The sequence below is a fragment of the Balaenoptera musculus genome, chromosome 9 (genome assembly GCF_009873245.2).
Source record: "Balaenoptera musculus isolate JJ_BM4_2016_0621 chromosome 9, mBalMus1.pri.v3, whole genome shotgun sequence".
Lineage (NCBI taxonomy): Eukaryota > Metazoa > Chordata > Mammalia > Artiodactyla > Balaenopteridae > Balaenoptera > Balaenoptera musculus.
In genome coordinates this window covers 87,831,200-87,850,336 of record NC_045793.1, presented here as the reverse complement: position 1 = coordinate 87,850,336, position 19,137 = coordinate 87,831,200, and the positions used below count along the sequence as shown (strand labels likewise).

The 19,137-nt window shown below is 38.7% G+C and overlaps 1 protein-coding gene across 3 annotated transcripts in view; it reads left to right on the top strand.

The window, feature by feature from the left end:
- Positions 1–2,044: 2,044 nt before the first annotated feature.
- Positions 2,045–19,137, top strand: part of DNAJC2 (DnaJ heat shock protein family (Hsp40) member C2) — a 27,532-nt gene continuing 10,439 nt past the window's right edge. The window contains exons 1-7 of one of the 3 annotated variants that reach the window (XM_036863627.1): positions 2,045–2,317; positions 4,176–4,366; positions 7,218–7,293; positions 15,264–15,362; positions 16,414–16,555; positions 18,033–18,113; positions 19,000–19,065. In XM_036863627.1, the coding sequence (XP_036719522.1) occupies positions 2,254–2,317; positions 4,176–4,366; positions 7,218–7,293; positions 15,264–15,362; positions 16,414–16,555; positions 18,033–18,113; positions 19,000–19,065 (719 nt within the window). In that variant the 5' untranslated portion in view covers positions 2,045–2,253. The remainder of the gene's footprint in view (positions 2,318–4,175; positions 4,367–7,217; positions 7,294–15,263; positions 15,363–16,413; positions 16,556–18,032; positions 18,114–18,999; positions 19,066–19,137) is intronic. The other 2 variants (XM_036863629.1, XM_036863630.1) reach the window with 2 other exon arrangements.

The following is a 19,137-nucleotide window of genomic DNA, read 5'->3' as shown; positions in this document are numbered from 1 at the left end:
AAAATATTTGTAAGTCATATATCTGATAAGGGGTTAATATCCAGAATATATAAAGAACTAAAACTCAGGAATTCCCTGGCGGTCCAGAGGTTAGAACTCAGAGCTTTCACTGCAGGGGCCCAGGTTCAATCCCTGGATGGGGAGCTAAGATCCCACAAGCCTGTGGAGCCGCCAAGAAAGAAAGAACTAAAACTCAATAACAAAACACAACCCAATTTTTTAACTGGACAATGTACTTGAATGGACATCTCTCCCAAGAAGTTATACAAATGGTCAAGAAGCACATGGAAAGACGCTCAGCTTCACTAGGCCCTGGGGAAATGCACATCAAAACCATGAAATACCACCTCATACTTGTTAGAATGGCTATTATCAAAAAAAAAAAAAAAAGAGTGTTGGTGAGGACATGGAGAAGATGGAAACCTTGCGTTCTGCTGGTGGAAATGTAAAACGGTGTAACCACTGTGGAAAACAGTATGGCAGTACCTCAAAAAATTAAAAATAGAATTATCAAATAACCCAGCAATTCCAGTTCTCGGTATAGACACACAAGAATTGAAAGCAGGGTCTCAAAGAGAAATTTGTACCTCCATGTTCATAGCAACGTTATTCACTATAGCCGAAAGGTGGAAGCAACCCAGTCAACAGATGAATGGATAAATAAAATGTACATACAATGGAATATTATTCAGCCTTAAAAAGAAGAATTCTGGCACATACTGCAATTGTGAGGACATTATGCTAAGGGAATAAGTCAGTGACAAGAAGACAAATAGTGTATGATTCCACTTATATGAGGTACCTATAGTAGTCAAATTCACAGAGATAGTTGAATGATGGTTGCTAGGGACTGAGGGGTGGTGCAAATGGGGAGTTTAATGCATATAAGAGTTTTAGTTTTGCATGATGAAAAGAGTTCTGGATACTGGTTGCACAACAGAGTGAATGTACTTAGCACTACTGAACTGCACAGTTTAAAGTGGTTAAGATGAGAATTTTATGTTATGTGTATTTTACCACAATTAAAAAAAAATAACCTTCATGCTCTTAGAGGTTATGGTGAGAATAATTGGGATAGGTGTGAGAAAAAATTATTAAGAAAGTGGAGTCAGGTTACCTTGAGCCTTAGAGCTTGTTTTAACAGTGGTTACAGGTCAGGAAGAGTTTTAGGGTGAGATAATTAGCTTAGTTTTTGAAATGTCAGTTTTGAAGTAACAATTTTGTCATGCAGCAGATACACAGGCCAATTCAATGTATTTAACAGTGAAAATGTAATTCCTAGATAATAATTTACTAATTTCTGGTTCTCTTTGCAGAAGAGTGGCACATCAATTCTTCTCTTTTGCACAACCTATTCCAGATACTGTGTATGGAGGTGGAGGATGGGAGGTGGAGTCTGTGAATTTCCACCCACTGGTTTCTTTTTGCTAATTCTTGCATTTGACCTCAGTCCTAGAAGGAATCATACAGCAGAAGTATAATTGATTTTATTAAACAATTAAACATTAAACAGTTAAGTCCCAGAGTCCTGTAATTGGGAATATCTTGAAAGAAACTTCATGCTGCTAGATCAGGGTAAAATGATTGCTGGCCTTGGATTAGAATCTAATACTACAGAGGGGTTTCTTCTGTAAATGATATGGGTATTAAATGCGATAGCCCAGGTAAATTAGTAATAGCACAAACGTTAGCTCCTATTATTATTTAGGTAAACACAAACGCATTACAGGTTTATTATGTACAGAATTCTCTATGAATGTATATACTAACAGTTATTCTCAATACTAATTCATACACATCACTCTATTTATACAAGTACAGCTACTACTAAAATCAACGGTTCAATTCAAACTAATAAAGTAGTAGTTAACTTAAAAAGGAAAAGAATATAGTAAGAGCTGCTATAGAAAATCATGTCCTACGTATTCCATATCCCACCTGGACGAGGCAAATAATCCTTTTTACCAGGGAACTGATAAACATAGGAACCTTTCATTCGTGGATCTTGGTCCCCACCCGGATCTGAGTCAGTGGGACCTAGACAGCCGCATACGTTGGCGGGGGTGGGATTGGCCTACGTACCACGAAAGATTCATCCCGGAAGTAGTTATTGGTCGTCTCCATGCGCCGGTTCCTGGACATCGTAGAGCCAAGGCGCGAGGCTCGGACGGGGAGGTAGAGCTGGCGGGACTCTGAGAGCCCTCCGCCTGGGACGCGAACTGCTGCGCCCGCGGGGCTGGCTCCGGCGCCATCATGCTGCTCCTGCCCAGCGCTGCGGACGGCCAGGGCACCGCCATCACCCATGCTCTGACCTCTGGTACGTGCCCACTCAACCCCTGCTCAGCCTAGCCTCAGCAGCCCCTGCCTCGGTCCTCCACCTTGGCGACCCCGAAACCTCTCTACCCTTGCCCCTGGCAACTAGCTTAAAGAGTGTGGGGCCGTGACAAGTGTCTTTTTGCTCCCTGCTATACAGAAGTCCTTCCCCAGACTGGAAGGGGGGCGTCTTCTTTCTGCCCCCGCAGTTTCTTCCTTGTCTCGCGGCTGCTGACTCATGGATTGGGCGGAGGAGTTCGGGACCGAATCCTCCAGTACCCTAAAAAGGTTCTTATAAGAATCTTGCCTACGCAGGAGACTGCCCACAGCGAGCACCCCACGTGCCGGGAGCCCTACAAAGCCTTGCAGCTGGCGCTCAGTTAAACACCTCTCTCCCCTTTTACGTTTGCTCCGGCTTCGTTTTTTAAATGTCCCAACTCAGACAGTGCTCCTCATATTCAATATGAAAACACCACTGTGTATGCTGGTGGTAAGGCCCGTGTAGACAGACTTTTAAAGGCAGTCATTAAGTGAAACTTGTTCTGTAGAAATCAACTATCTTCAGTTTTTAAAAAAAGGGGGGTGAAATTTGTCCTGCTGCTGTAGGTTCTTAGATTTATAGCCCAGGACAGTCATGGTATTGTAAACTTAAAGAGTCTCTAATTTCAGTGATTTCATTGATTACCATAGCCACATATACAGACGCTTGTTGTATGTGATTTTGGACGTATCTCACGGCACGTGTTGTGTTCCTGCTTACAGAAGCTTCTGTGTAATCTCACAAGTAGAGGGAAAGGCTTGAAAGGTCATGTTCTTGAAAGCCACACCCACACTACACAGGTAGTACTTATTGAATATAGTGTTTTTGAATGCTCTCCTGTGAATGGTAGAAGAAATCTTAATTTCCCAACACAAAACATGAAAAGTCAGCTATTTTTACAAAATTGTGGCCATTAGGTACAAGGGAAGACTTAAATCTGAGTTTTTACCAGACAGTAAAGCTTTTTGCTTTCATCTGAAATATGAAATTAAACTTAAGATGCTCACTTTTTTCCTGACCCAAACTACCTTTTTGAATTGTTAATGTATACATATATAGTGACTTACCCCACTTCCCAGGAGTAATGATAAAGACTTACTTTTATTTTAACTGTTCGTGATTTTCAAAGTGCTTTTATCATTTGTCATTCAGTCCTTCCAAGAAACCAGATAAGATAGGTATTGTTCCCATTTTACAGTTGAAGGCATCGTTGACTCATTTCATATAGCTACTAATTGTCGGACCTGCACTGAAATCCAGAGCTTCTGATTTCAGATTCAAAGCTGTTCCACTAAAGCACAGTTTCATTAGTAAATTCCTGTTAGCTGCTTGAAAATTGTCTTTCAGAAAAAATCATTGCTAGTGAATTCTTAAAATTTTTGAAAGCTATCTAAATTCAGGTTTTAATAATTAAGATATTTTGAGTTGTTTTTAGACTTTTTTTGATGAGGCTGGCTCTTGACAGTTTATAATTATTTATTGCTTTATTACAAGTCTAAAAAGAAAGCAGTTTGCAACATCTCTCCCTTTTCCTCATCTTCCTTTCATATCCCCAGAAAAGTATTGATTTATTGTTGACATTGCTCAGTGCCTTGTTTTGTCAGATAACTGGAAGAGGTTGATTGAATCTCTCTCTGTAAATACTAGGAAATGATTATTTATTGCTAACCCTCATGTTAACTGGATTACTGCAGTTATTTTCTCAGTTGATGGTTTTAAAATTATATTCTGATGCTGTCACTGTTTTGATCTTATTTATTGCCTTGGAACAGATTTATTCCATGCAATACATTGAAGCCTCTCTTAACGCTTTCAATCACAGCCTCAACACTCTGTCAAGTTGAACCTGTGGGAAGATGGTTTGAAGCTTTTGTTAAGAGGAGAAACAGAAATGCTTCTGCCTCTTTTCAGGAACTGGAGGATAAGAAAGAGTTATCAGAGGAATCAGAAGATGAAGAATTGCAGTTAGAAGAGTTTCCCATGCTGAAAACACTTGATCCCAAAGACTGGAAGGTACTTAATATCTGAATCTTGTTCAGTCAGATGCAGTTTTCCGTTATTAAACCATGTTTTAAGATGCTTCAACAAAATAATCATGATTGAGCACCTGTTTATTGTTAAGCCCTGAGTGGGATAGCAGTAGCCCTAGGATACTATCTCTGCTGGAGAAATCCAGACAAAGTCATGTCTGAGTTGGTCTTAAAAGGTCAAGTGACAATTTATGAAACAAGAAGGGAAAAAAGGTGTTATGGGCAGAAGGAATAGATGTGCAAAGACACAAAGGAGTAAAAGAATATGCACTGCCTCTTTGGGGATTGGTGAAGGGTAGAGTAGCATATTGAGGGGTGGCAGTGAGAAATTAGACTGAAAACAGAGGCTAGATGAAGCTCTGTAGTGTCCTTTTCATGCCATGCCAAGGAACGAATTTATATTTTATTTTGGGGGCAGTAAGAAGTCATCAAAAGTTTCTGAGCTAATTTTAGAAAAGTAATTCTCCTGGCAGTACAGAAACTTGCTTGAAAAGGGAGGGCAGGACCGGAGGGGAAGGGAACAGTTTGCTGTTATGGGGCTAGTGCCGTAATCTAAGCCTGCGAATGAGTGCTTGATGCTTGAACTAAATTTGTAGCCAAGTTTTGAGGATGAGGGGACAGATTTGCTTTTTGGGGAGGTAGACTTGACAGGTCTTGGAGACCTGGGCTGTGCCACCCAAGAGAAGGGAACATATTAGGAAGACCCGTGATCATCCCAGCTTAAGTCACCTGCTAGACTGTGGTGTCAGTCACCAGCACAGGGTTGCAGGAGAAGGAAGTTTGTGGGGAACGTCGTGTCTCTGCATCTGGAGCTCAGGAGTCTGCACTAGAGTGAACTGGGGAGTTGCGAGCATTTACAGGGCACCTACCGTCTTCTAGCCCTGGCATTGGTCACGTCACCTTGGACCAAAGTATAGAGAGAGAAAGAACCGTAGGACTGAGCTTTGCGGGGCATCGAGAAGCCAGTCAAAATGGCTGAAAATCGCTACTGGAAGGTGGGAGGAAAACAGAGTGGATTCACAGAAACTAAAGGAAGATAACGTTTCAAGAAAAGAGTCAGCTGTGCTGCCACTGAGAGTTGAAGTCTAGTGAAGGCAGGTGGGTCATCTTGTGTTTGACAGCTGGAAATTGACACTGAAGAGAGCAGCTTCATAGCCCCTGGGGTGAGAATGGACAGAGCAGAACTAGATTGGAGTGGTTTGAAAATGAATGCTAGAGGGGGTAAAAATGTTCTGTGGATGGCTTTTTCAAGAAGTTTAATTTTGATGGGCAGCAAAGAAATGGAAGTGGGGTCATGGGAGGGTCTTAAAGATGAGAGATGACAGAGCTTCTTACAATGATGAAAATAATCCAGTTGAAATTTAGAAGACAATTGAAAGATGCTGGCATTTAAGAGACAGAGAGAAGATGGTATTCAGAACCAAGAGGAGGGATGAAGTAATTTGTCTCAGTAGGATAGGCTTTCTCAATGGTGAGGGAAAGGGAGAAGATGCATGGATGCAGGTAAGATGGCAGAAAGATGCTGGAATTTGAGTAGGATAATTTAAATTTTTTCATTAAGCAGGAGGCAAGGCCATTGATGCGAGGGTGGAGCAGGGTCTGTGAGGTTTAAGGAAAGACTAGAGGACTGAAGTATGTAATAATACGTAATAATAGTCTTAGGGAGTGGAAAAGCAAACCAACTGGAACAAAGTGTGAGTGCCAGACATAATAAAGGAGCACATCCTTAGGGAGTTTGCAGTCCTGAATTTAAACGAAAACCAATCAACCCTATTTGACTTTTTTCTCCTGTGTTTTATGCCCTCAACCCCTCTTTCTCCCCACTCATTCTCCGGTACTAGATACACCCTTTGAGTAGGGAGCCTTCACTCAGGTGCTGCCTCAATCTCTAGATTTGCAAGGATGTTAACCAAAGCAGAAATGAAGGCAGCTGCTTCCTATCCAGAGAAGCCTCATCCCCAGTTTCTCAAAATTTCCATCCAGCCTTCTTTGCTCCACGGCTCCTGTCCTGTCATTGCCACTGGCCCAACCTACTGGGACTACTGTAATGATCCCCTCAGTTCTGAAGTCTTCCTGGCTGTACCTTGATTTAAGGATGGCCATAGCATATTAACATGTATTAAGAGAAATACAAGACCAAGAGTTCTTTGGTCAAGTTTTGGAAAATGCTGGGCTATATAGGTTTCCGTCTGCTTGTTTTTATTTTTGTTTTTTTTAATTGCAGGACTTCTCAGAGCCTTTGTTTGGCTTCTGTGCATACAAATTATTAAGAAAGCTATATACAGTGGTCTACATTTCCCAAACTTCCATGACCTCAGAACCCGTTTTTGGTTTTTTTTTTACTTTTTATTCATTTATTTACTTATTTTTTGGTTGCATTGGGTCTTTGTTGCTGCACGTGGACTTTCTCTAGTTGCAGCGAACAGGGGCTACTCTTCATTGCGGTGCATGGGCTTCTCATTGCAGTGGCTTTTCGAGGAACACGGGCTCTAGGTGTGTGGGCTTCAGTAGTTGTGGCACACAGGCTCAGTAGTTGTGGCTCATGGGCTCTAGAGCACAGGCTCAGTAGTTGTGGCACACGGGCTTAGTTGCTCCACAGCATGTGGGATCTCCTCGGACCAGGGCTCGAACCCATGTCTCCTGCACTGGCAGGCGGATTCTTAACCACTGCACAACCAGGGAAGTCCCAGAACCCATTTTATATGGAACATTGAACATCTCACTAGACTTCTGTTATGAGAGTCTCACTTTGGGAAACTGTTTTAGGGTATCAACACAAGGAATAGGATATATGGCTTCATTTCATACTTGACTCCCTTTTGTGTCTTTATCAGAACCAAGATCATTATGCAGTACTTGGACTCGGCCATGTAAGATACAAAGCTACACAGAGACAGATTAAAGCAGCTCGTAAGTACTTAGTTATTTTGAAATAATCAAATATCTGGTGTAGGAAATGTTATCCTCTTGAAAAGGTATGCAAGATCATAGTCTATAGCCATAACTCTAGATTTAACATGTGTTGTATGGTATAATGATGTGTAACCACAGTCTCTTACCTTCAAAACCAGAAAAATGCAGTCTCATGAATGGACTTTCTCATTAGGAACAAGAAATCAGGGGGTGGGTGTGTGTGTTTGTGACAGGATAAAGAACACTCTTCCAATGGCAAGCTTTTAAAAAATAATATTTCACCTCCCCTTGGAAGTATGGCCAGCTGTACTTGGTGGAAGTTGCCTTGTTACTTAGGTTTTTCAATATTCTTTTGTGATCTTAGGTCACATCTTTGTTGATACCACCCTGTCTCTTCTGCCCAAGCAAGAGTTATCTGATGTTTCATTGTCCTTTTCATTGACAAGGTTAAAAATTGGGGGGGGGGGGACGGGGGCAGGAATTGTTGGCAACCCAGTCTTCATAGGCCTTATGAAACACCATCCCCTTAGTGCTCTGAACTGTCGAACTGTCCTGTCCTTTGCAGTCCTGTGGACGTAATTCCTCACACCATTCGGTTCACCTGATTAGTAAAGTGTCATGAAAGAGGTGAAGGTGATGAGTTTTCTGTTTTGTCTTAGGACAATGTTCTGCCCTCTACTCTAGAGAATGGATATTGAGGTCAGAGGAGGTAAGATTGTGGACATATGGAAAAGGAGGAGGGGATCAGGGACAGAGAAAGTCTTGCACTTGGAGGAAGATGACTGAATGAGACCTACTTCACGCTGAAAAATGCTAGTTGAGCCTAAGTATAGTAGATAAACTCAAAATTTTCTCATTAATGCTTGTATTTAGGAAAGTCACAGGAAATATTTTTTAACAAGGTGAAGGAATTTATGAGATTATTTTAGACCTATTATTGGATTTCTTTAAAAGCTGGCATGATTTTAGATTAAGCATATGTTAGTGCATATGAATAGTCGTTGCAATATACATAAATGCCAGGAAAATTCATTTGCCCTGGAAAAGTATTTGCAAAGTCTTACTGTATGAAAGAATAGCATACAGATACCAAATATGTCTTGACACATATAATTTGTGAAAGAACCAGAAGTGATTGAGAGCTAGGAAAGCAGTTGGTGTTTTAAGGTGAAGGAATTGTTTCTTTCTCTAAAGATAAAAAATGTATAATAATTGTAAAAGAAACATCCATTTGCTTCTGTTAAGTCCATTTGTTTTATTGGGATAATAGAGATTAATTTTTGAATATTCTGTTGCCAGAAGTTTTGCACCCCGACTGTACAGATTATTAACGCTATGTGGGTTTACGATTCACTCTCTGCCACCTTGCTGAATATTCTCAGTATTTATTCAGAAGCAGACTGTTGTTCTCTTTCCTCTATCACTGTAAAATAGACAGTTGCTACTTATTGCTCTCTGAAATCTCGTCCAAAAGTAAAAATACAAAGTTATTGTTTGCAAATTTATAATCATTAGCACAGACAAACCTAATAATAATGTAAGACTGATGACGTTTGAGATCCTTCTAGTTCTTGAATCCTATCACAAACACACACATAAAGGAGGTTGGTGGGTTTTTTTTTACATTTTATTTATTTAATTAATTTATTTTTTTAATTGAAGTATATAGTTGATGTACAATATCATATAAGTTACAGGTGTACAATATAGCGATTCACAATTTTTAAAGGTTATACTCTGTTTATAGTTACTATAAAATATTGGTTGTATTCCCTTTGTTGTACAATATATCTTTAAAGCTTATTTTATACATAATAGTTTGTAAAAAGTTTTAATTTTGTTTAATGTGTTGACATTTTGAACTGCTATAATGAAAATTAGGGATTCAGTTACGTGTGGATAAAGTAAGTGGTCTTTTTTTCCTTTTCTGCATTATCTGAAAAGAATATACTAGAAAAGTTGAATGATGGGTTAAGAGAAAGTACTTGAGTACTAACAGTGGTATTTCAATTTTCTTCTTGAAGAAAAATTGCCACACTGGCAAATGATGCATGTAGGTTTGCTATTCTTTACATGGAAGTAAAATCTTTGATTTGAATTTTCTAAATTTAATCATTTTAGCTTAAAATACTTCCCATGTTTTAAACTGAAAACTGTTTCATATTATGCCTCTTAAAAATTTGAAATCAGAGACTTTTTGTAATAATCTGTAATGGAAAAGAATCAGAAAAAAAAAATATATATATATATATAACTGAATCACTTTGCTGTACACCTGAAACTAACACAGTATTGTAAATCAACTATAACATTTAAAAAAATCATAGAGACTTTTTATAATAATAGAAATATGAATGTACAATAAAAGCCCATTTGCTAATGTACCCTCAAAACACCCCAGAAGCTATCTTTGGTGGGGAAGGGCGGAGAGGTAGGTCTTTGAAATTGCAGTAAATATACACAACAGCTGTTCTTTGGCCTCCATTGCCTTATTTTTTTTTTTTTTTTTTTTTTTAAATATTGGCTATATTCCCTGTGCTCCACAATATTTCTTTGTAGCTTATTTATTTATTTATTTTAATTTTTTTTTAATTTTTAAATTTATTTATTTATGGCTGTGTTGGGTCTTCATTTCTGGGCGAGGGCTTTCTCTAGTTGTGGCAAGTGGGGGCCACTCTTCATCACGGTGCGCGGGCCTTTCACTGTCGTGGCCTTTCTTGTTGCGGAGCACAGGCTCCAGACGCGCAGGCTCAGTAGTTGTGGCTCACGGGCCTAGTTGCTCCGCGGCATGCGGGATCTTCCCAGACCAGGGCCCGAACCCGTGTCTCCTGCATTAGCAGGCAGACTCCCAACCACTGCGCCACCAGGGAAGCCCCCATTGCCTTATTTTTAATTTTGGGTGACATCTTTTGCCTCTCCCAACCCCACCCCTGGGACAGAATATAGGAGAATCTCAGGATGCCCTACTGTACATGAATGACTAGAGGTGATTAGGTGGAAAAGTCAATGAAGAAAAAAAAACATTGTAGCATAAGAGGAGACTATCCAACAAAAAACTGAGACATCACCTGTCTCAGACTTTATAATCAGGTTCAGAGGAAAACTTAATTGCTCCATGTTGTCAGTGAGAGATGAAGACACTGCCTTGGGGGCGGGGGGAGTAGCATAGGCACTGCAGAAAGAGACTAGCGAGAAAAAAGTAGAATTGCCTGGAAACTAAAAACAGGAGAGCAGCATTTGGAATTAGAAAGGCTGACTGACGTACAATTAGAAAACAAAGTAAAGCAGAGGACCGCCTTGAGGAATGTTCCCAAGATTCAGAAGGAAAGAATAAAGAGATGTCAGATTTCCCTAAAGAAGAGGTCAGAATGAGTGTAACAGAGACAGTAATTGCAAATAAAGAAGAAAAGTTGCCTGATTTATTATAAAAAGATACGACTTGAGATTGAGAATGTTTGTAGGCATGTGACTTAGGTTTTACTCCTCAGCGTTTCAGAGGAGAACGACGTGAGTTAGGCCGAGCTGAGCAGCACCTGTTTTGACAGCAGGGCTGGGAGAGCAGCGCCTTGAGAAGCTGTGGCTTTCCCCAGGCACTGGCCGTGGGAGGAGCCTGTGCTCGGTCCCTGCGGTGCCCAGCAGTGGTGGGGTCATCACACCTCTGAACTGCCTGGTGTGCTGTGATTATTGTTCCTGGCTACTTAGCTTCCAGGCCTGATACTCAGACCCTCAGTTCCTGTGAGCCGCCTAATAACCTTTAAATAAATTCCTTTCCTGCTCAAACCAGCGAGAAGGTGAAAATGTCTTCTCTTGTTAGTGGAGAAACTGATAATACACTTGACTATAAGAAAAATCTTGGCGCTTAAAAAAACCAAAAGTGTATTTGTCGCAGTTTCTGAAACCTTGCAGTATATGTAGAAACAACTAAATATGCCCATAAAAAGATTTGTACAGAAATATTCATAGCAGCCTTATTCACAATATCCAAAAACTGGAAACCAACCAAGTGTTCACCAACAGGATGATGGATAAGCAAACTGCTATATACAATAGAATAGTACTCAGCAGTTTTCAGAAAATTACTAATATACACAACGTGGTGAATCTCGAAACATTATGTCAGATACAAAGACATACTGTATGATTCCATTTACATGAACTTCAAGAACATGCGAACATAATCTGTGGTGACAGAAATCAGAAGGAGGTTGCCCCAGGTGGTAGGGGTCAGGAGTTGACTGGAAAAGGGGTACAAGGGAACTCTAAGTGATGGAAATAGTCTGTATTTTCTTTTGGGTGGTAGTTAAGTGAGTGTATACAGTTGTCACAACTTGTTGAACTGAATACTTAAAATCTGAACATTTTATTCTATGTAAATTTTCTCTCAATTTAATAAAATAGATCTGATTAAACAAACCAAAACAAAATCACTTGGGAAATGAAATATACTCTTTTGCACCTAGACAGAAATAAAAATTGTATTAATAGATTCTTTTCATGAAAGTAAGATCATTGCCTGTCAAAACATATGGGGTGGCAGCTAGAGCTGTACCGTCAATAAGTTCATTGCCTTCAACTATTGTGTTACGTTTTTTGTTTGTTTGTTGGTTGGTTTTGGCCACGCTGTGTGGCATGCGGGATCTTAGTTCCCCAACCAGGAATCGAACCCGGGCCCCCTGTGGTGGAAGCGTGGAGTTTGAACCACTGGGCTGCCAGGGAAGTCGTATGTTACCTTTTTTAAAGGAGGGAAAAAATAAAATGGGCATTCAATTTGAATGTTTAAAAGAATAGTACTAAGGAGGATGGAGGGAAAAAATAGATAAAACAATATCTTACAATGGATTTGCGAGAAGAAAAAACAAATATTGAAATACAGAAAGGATAAAAACAATTACAGAAGATATTTTTAACTGAGACCACTATTAAATGCAGTGAATTTGAAAATTTGACAAAATTGGCTTTTTTGGAATTGAAGAAATTTAAAGAGTTACCAAGAATTATCTCCTAAAAAATGTTTTAGGCCTAGGTGATTTCTTAGATGAATTTTTTTCAAATGCTTAAGGAATTGAACATTCTTATGCTGAATGTAAACTGTTTCTGGAACAATTCATTTTGTGACATTAATGTAATCCTAGTATGAAAACCTGGCATTGAAAGGCAGAATTATGGAGACACTAAAAAGTTCATGGTTGCCAGGGGTTGGGGGCGTTGAGGAGCGATGAACGGGTAGAACACGGAGGATTTTTAGGGCAGTGAAACTACTTTATATATTATGATGCATACATGTCATACATTTATCCAAACCCACAGAATGTATACCACCAAGAGTGAAAACTGTGGCCTTTGGGTGATTATGATGTGTCAGTGTAGGTTCATCAATTGTTAACAAACAGTGGGAATTCCCTGGTGGTCCAGTGGTTAGGACTCAGCGCTTTCACTGCTGGGGCCTGGGTTCCATCCCTGGTCGGGGAACTAAGATCCCACAAGGCACGTTGTGCAGCCAAATTAAAAAAAAAAAAAGCTAGATGGAAAAAAAATTGTAGCAGGTGTACTGCTCTTGTGGGGGATGTTGATGAGGAGGGGCAGGGAGGGGAGGCTATGCATGTATGGGCACAGAGGGTATATGGAGCTCTTCATCATCCTCTTAATGTTTCTGTGAACCTAAAACGACTCTTAATTAATTTTTAAAACCTGGCAAAAAGAGCTTTTTTAAAAAACTACAAATATCACCCATGAATATAATACCAAAAGAAAAAAAAAGCACCCAGTTAAAATAATAGCAAATTAGGGCTTCCCTGGTGGCACAGTGGTTAAGAATCCGCCTGCCAACGCAGGGAACATGGGTTCAATCCCTGGCCTGGGAAGATCCCACATGGCGCAGAGCAGCTAAGCCCATGCGCCATAACTACTGAACCCGCGTGCCTAGAGCCCGTGCTCCACAGCAAGAGAAGCCACTGCAATGAGAAGCCTGCACACTGCAACGAAGAGTAGACCCCGCTTGCCACAACCAGAGAAAAGCCCACGTGCAGCAACGAAGACCCAACACAGCCAAAAATATAAATAAATAAAATAAAATAAATTAATTTTAAAAAATAGCAAATTGAATTCAACAGTATATTAAAAGAATAATGCCCATGAACAAGATTTCTCTTAGGAAATATGTCAGTGTGATGTCCTAAGAAGAATGTGAAAGTACATATAGTACAATTTAGTACCCACTCCTTTTTGGTAAATACAACTTTGAAAAGAAATGCAGTTAACTCCCTACTTAGATAAGTATTTCAGACTCACTGCCAACAAACTTTTAACTGTGACATTAGTGATATTCCCATAAAAACCCATGGGGGAAACTTACCTGCCCATTACTTTTATGGTATTTGGGAGTTTGAGTCAGTGAATTAACGATATTAAAGGAGAGAGAACTATTAGAAAGAAAGAAAGATATTATTTGTAGGTAATATAGGATCTACCTAAGAACTGAAAGAGTTGAGTCAGGTAGCCAGATGCAAGAAAAATATACAAAAATAATACACAGTTTTTGGAAGTTACCATCAAATTAGAAAGCTATAGTCATTTTAAAGATAATCCTGGGACAGGAATAGGTAACCAGACAGAGCCTGGTAAAATTTACTGTGATAAAGGAGGCATCACAAATTAGTAGAGAAGGGAGGATTATTAGATGGTATTAGGACTTTGAAAAACTAAGCTTTTCAATTCTGACCGTAGAAAATATTAAAATAGAAACATATATCTCAAACTTCTGGAGAATGAAGGACCTTCTACATTTATAAGTACTGGAATAAATTATAAAGGAAATGATCAGTAAATATAAATTAAAAAACTGAATGTTTTTTGAAAACAGGAATAATCACAGCAGTTGTGGAAAGCATTAGCATCAAACATGACGGACTAGGAGAGGCCGCGTACAAGCACAGGCTTAGGAGTCAGGCTGCCTGGTCTGGAGCCCTGCTTGGCCAGCACTTTGGACAGGTTGCATAGAGGTTACGTGGTTATTTAACCTCCCTGTGCCTCGTTTTCCTCATCTGTAAAATGGAGAAACTAATAGTACTTTCCTCAGCAGGTTACTGAGAAGATCAACTGATAAAAATAGTGCTGGCACATATTAAATGCTCAGTAGATGTTAACAGCCAGCCGTTAGTCATTGTAAAGTGACGCACACAAACTAAGTAGAAAAAACTGAGACAGCCTCTCTTTCCTCCATAAATGAAGGATGAAGGGTAGAAATAAAGAACAACAAAAAATTTGTTGAGCACCAGTGATAATCATGTTTTAAATAATTGGGTCCAGTGTTGAGGTTGTGGTGAAAAGGATGTTCCCATAGGGGTGTGCAGTGGTATGACTTTTAGAACGGGACTTGTTCCTACATTTTCAGTCACTAATTCACTTCTCTGAGTATGTCCTAAGAAGAAAGAGTCCTAAATACGGAAAAATACTTCTCTACAAAATGATTCGAATTGACTAACTTACAGTAGTGAAGAATTGGAAACAATCTAAATATCCAGCAGTAGGGAAACAGTTACATAAGTTATGATAAATCTACTTGAAATACTGTATTAAGTAGTCATTAAAATTCTTTGAAGAGTTTGCAACAGCGTGGAAAATGGAACTGCTGTAATGTTAAGCTGAAAAAAATCACAACTTAAATTGGTATATATAAAATGATTATAGCTACATTTTTGAAAGCATATGTTCAAGGGGGAAAAAGTCTGTGTGGAAACACACCAAAATATGAACGGCACTTGTCTTTGGGTGCTGGCACTTTGGCCAGTTCTTAAAATAATTATTTCAATTTCTCTGTAATTTCTGTTTAATCAGCATATATTTTACTATAGGAGAAAATATTTTTTAAACGAATACTATGCTATTAGAAATGGCTCTATTTAGCTCATCTTTATTTTTAGCTTTGATGCCTGAAAGGACAAATTATCTCAATCTGACTTATTTTGTAGATAAAGCAATGGTTTTAAAACATCACCCAGACAAACGGAAAGCAGCTGGTGAACCAATAAAAGAAGGAGATAATGACTACTTCACTTGCATAACTAAAGGTAAGAAAACGCGTTAGAGTCAGAAATTTCCCTTAGTGAAGATTATGTATTAATTGCTGGGATTAGGTGTCCTATGTGTATTGTACTTCATTTATACCATAACATTTAAAAACATCTTTAGTTGACATCTGGTTATTTCTGGTAATCTCCCCCAGAGCCTCACCGCACAAAGTGAGGCTCTCCCACCCAGCAGCGTCAGCAACGCTGGTAGCTTGTCAGGGATGCAGCAGCTCAGGCCCTGCCCCAGACCTCCTGAATTGGAGTCTGCATTTTAACAAGATTCCCCAGGTGGTTCTTTTGAGAAGCGCATCCTAGAGTTAATCCATATACCTGTTATGTTTAATGATGAGAATACTAAGATCTTTTCCCATTTCAGACACTTTGCGGGGCTAAACTGTTCCTCAGACGTTTTGCTTATTTAAATGAAGAAGTTGATTCTATCCCAGTAACGGACCTCCCCCAGCCCTCAGTGGATATTTAAATAGCCATATCCTCATTAAGCAAATTAATAGAGGGAGCCACCATACCTAAATATTTCCTTAAATGTGATTTTACAGTTTGATGCTAATTTTTTAAAAAATTGTATACACACCTTTCAAACTTATTCTTTGTTGGCCCACTCGTCCATAGTGCTCAGGATGTCAAAGATCCTTTGATCTTTCACAAGCTTGGGATCTAACAGTTAGTCTTCTAGCTATTTCTTTTTCCTCAGTCATGCTTTCCTAAGGGTTGAGTGTTTCTGTACTTACATGGTTTGCCAAGTATGCTATTATAATGAAACTGCCCTTATTTTAAAAGCCGGTCGATGACTCCACTGATGAAATTTGATAAATAAACATCAGCGGTTGAGTGTTTATTGTTTTGTCCTTTGCCTTCCAGAAGAGGTACTTAAAGAAGTTCTTAAGTCCAACTGTATCCAGTGATGCTAGAGCTATTACCTAAATCCTCCCTTCCCCACAAGCACACAAAATTTTTAAATATGAAAAATAACTTTTTTTAAGAAAAAAAATGTAGCATTGTGGTGATGTGACCTTATGATTTTTTTCCTCAGCTTATGAAATGTTATCTGATCCAGTGAAAAGACGAGCATTTAACAGTGTAGATCCTACTTTTGATAACTCAGTTCCTTCTAAAAGTGAAGCAAAGGACAATTTCTTTGAAGTGTTTTCCCCAGTGTTTGAAAGGAATTCCAGGTGCGTTAAGGCATCCCCTTGTGATCATAATGCTCTATTGGCTGGCTTTTTTTTTTTTTTTAGAAAAATGATCTTTAATTGAACTGAATGCAGAGGTTGGTTGTGCTATGATGCTCTGTTGGTTGGCTTCTTGTAGTTCCAAGTTTCTGGTTTTTTCCTCTAGTAATAGCTAGTAACAGTTTTGTGTTTGTCCTCCTCATCCTCTACAATATTGAGCGCCTCTGGTGAACTTACTATACTAATTTATTTTGCTCTCTAAATGGAAGTTCTTCCTTTCCTTAGTGAAATTACAACTCATGGGATGTTTTTCTTTTAAATTTCCTTTGGGGGAACGATGGTTGACTTTATGTAGTGTGATGCTGATACTTAAGTGACAGTAATTTCCCATTCTTTCCTTCCCCTTTGTTAATGGGTACACTGCTACATTTGGCCCATTATCATTTAGGAAAAGCGTTTGTTCTATTTTTGAGCGTCTGATTATCATAAGGTTCTCTGACAAAGGATGATTTATATTTAAGATTAAAGCATATGTAATTTATTTCATTAAAATCAGTTTTTAAGTAGTGTGAACCAATAATCTACATTTTTTGGTTCCATCTGCATTGGAAGGTTTCCTGAGAGTTCATCTTAGTTGCATATTGGAATCAGCTGGAGAGCTTGAACAGTTCCGGCTGCCTGGGTTCCACCTGGAGAAATTGTGATTTTAATTTAATTGGCTTGGAATGCCTGTAGGTTTTTTTAATGCTTCCAGGTGATTCTAATGGGCAGCTAAGTTTGAGAAGCACTTTGATTAGCGGTTTGATGCAGACTAATTATTTCCTCCACCCTTTCTCCTCACATTTGTTTTGTAACAGTGAAGATGGTTAAAAAAAAAAAAAATATATATATATATATATATATATATAGTGTATTATTTTTTTTTGTGGAATGGTTTCACAGAGTGGAAAAACATGGGTCAGTAGCGAACTCAGGGTCCTTTTAGAGATGGTGGGTGAAGTGCTGAACCTACAAGTCTGACTCTTAGGGGGAACGTGGTGGCGATGAGGGGGTGGAAATCTATTCCATCTGTGAGTATTCACATTTTTTAAAAGGCAAGGCCTACCGGTGGCTTCGGTACTGCCTGTTTAGGGGCAGGACTAAGTGAGCTTGAAAAGTGGGGTTAGAGCCTGTTTTTCCTGGCCAGCTTGGCAGCTGCTACAACCCTGTAATTTACAGAACTGAAGATAACCTGAGGGTTAGAACACTGTTCCATTGTTTTCTCCCCCTCACACCCCCCCCTCCCCTTGCCCTCCCTTTTATTGCACCTGCATTTTTCAGCACTGCACTGCTGATTTCCCAGTTCCATCTCTTAGTCATGGAGGACATAGGGGAGGGATATTGTAGGGGATTAGTAAAAACTGTTGTTGTTTTTAATAAATTAGCTTGTTGAACTTTTTGTACAAAATGTTTTGAGTTTTTCTTTTTTTCAATATTTCAGATGGTCAAATAAAAAAAATGTCCCTAAACTTGGCGATAGGAATTCATCATTTGAAGACGTAGATGCATTTTATTCTTTCTGGTGAGTGAATACACTGTTTCTCCCATGCTTTCATTTTTTAAGAAGATAAGTATTCAATAAGTGCTCGACTGACTTCTGTAAATTAATTGAGGGATGGGAAAATTGCAGAACCTTCACTGAACAAAAGCACTCTGTTTAGAAATCAAAAAGGTTTTCACAGAATGCCGTATTATCTCCTATGTAATATTTAGGCTTTTATGATTATTTTTTCAATCTGTTTTCTATTTATCAGATTTCTAGATATCAAGCACACTGTAGCAGTAAAATATGAAAAATAAGGAGTTATTTGAATTCATTAAAAAATAATTTTTCATTTAGCTATTTCTTCAGGTACTTGAATATATGACGAAGACCATGTTGTCTCTATAACTAATTCATTAATTTTTAATATGCAGTATTCATTTTCCATTTTTATATTACGTGTGCTATATTTTCTCATTAAGTATCTGGTAAATATGAAAACACACAATCACTGTAAGACAAAAATGACAAAATTTAGCTCTACAAACCAGATAAAGTAACCACTACTAGGTTCCCTTAAAACTTGACAGACCAGTGGAGGTGAAGGCAGGGAAAACTTTATCCAGTCCCAGGCAAGAGAGAAACCTAATATTCAGAAGAGATAGCAGGGAGCTGGGATTTTGTTTAGGGGTGATGAGTATTTTAGACTTTCATACCAAATACAATGTCATTTTAAAAAGAAGAAGAAAAAGACTTGAGTATAGTGCTAGTTCAGTATCAAAAGAGAGGGGAGGGATCTATTAAAACAAACTCACCCACTTATCATTAAAGTTTCTTAAAATTATATGCACCTAACTTAATTTTAAAAGGAAGATTTTTTTAAATTTGTTTTGGCTTGATTTTATTTTATTTCTGTTTATATTAGGTATAATTTTGATTCTTGGAGAGAATTTTCTTATTTAGATGAAGAAGAAAAAGAAAAAGCAGAATGGTATGTATGTAAATCATTAATAAAGGAAGATATTTGTTTGGTTCTTTGGTATTTGTGATGATGTAAAAATAT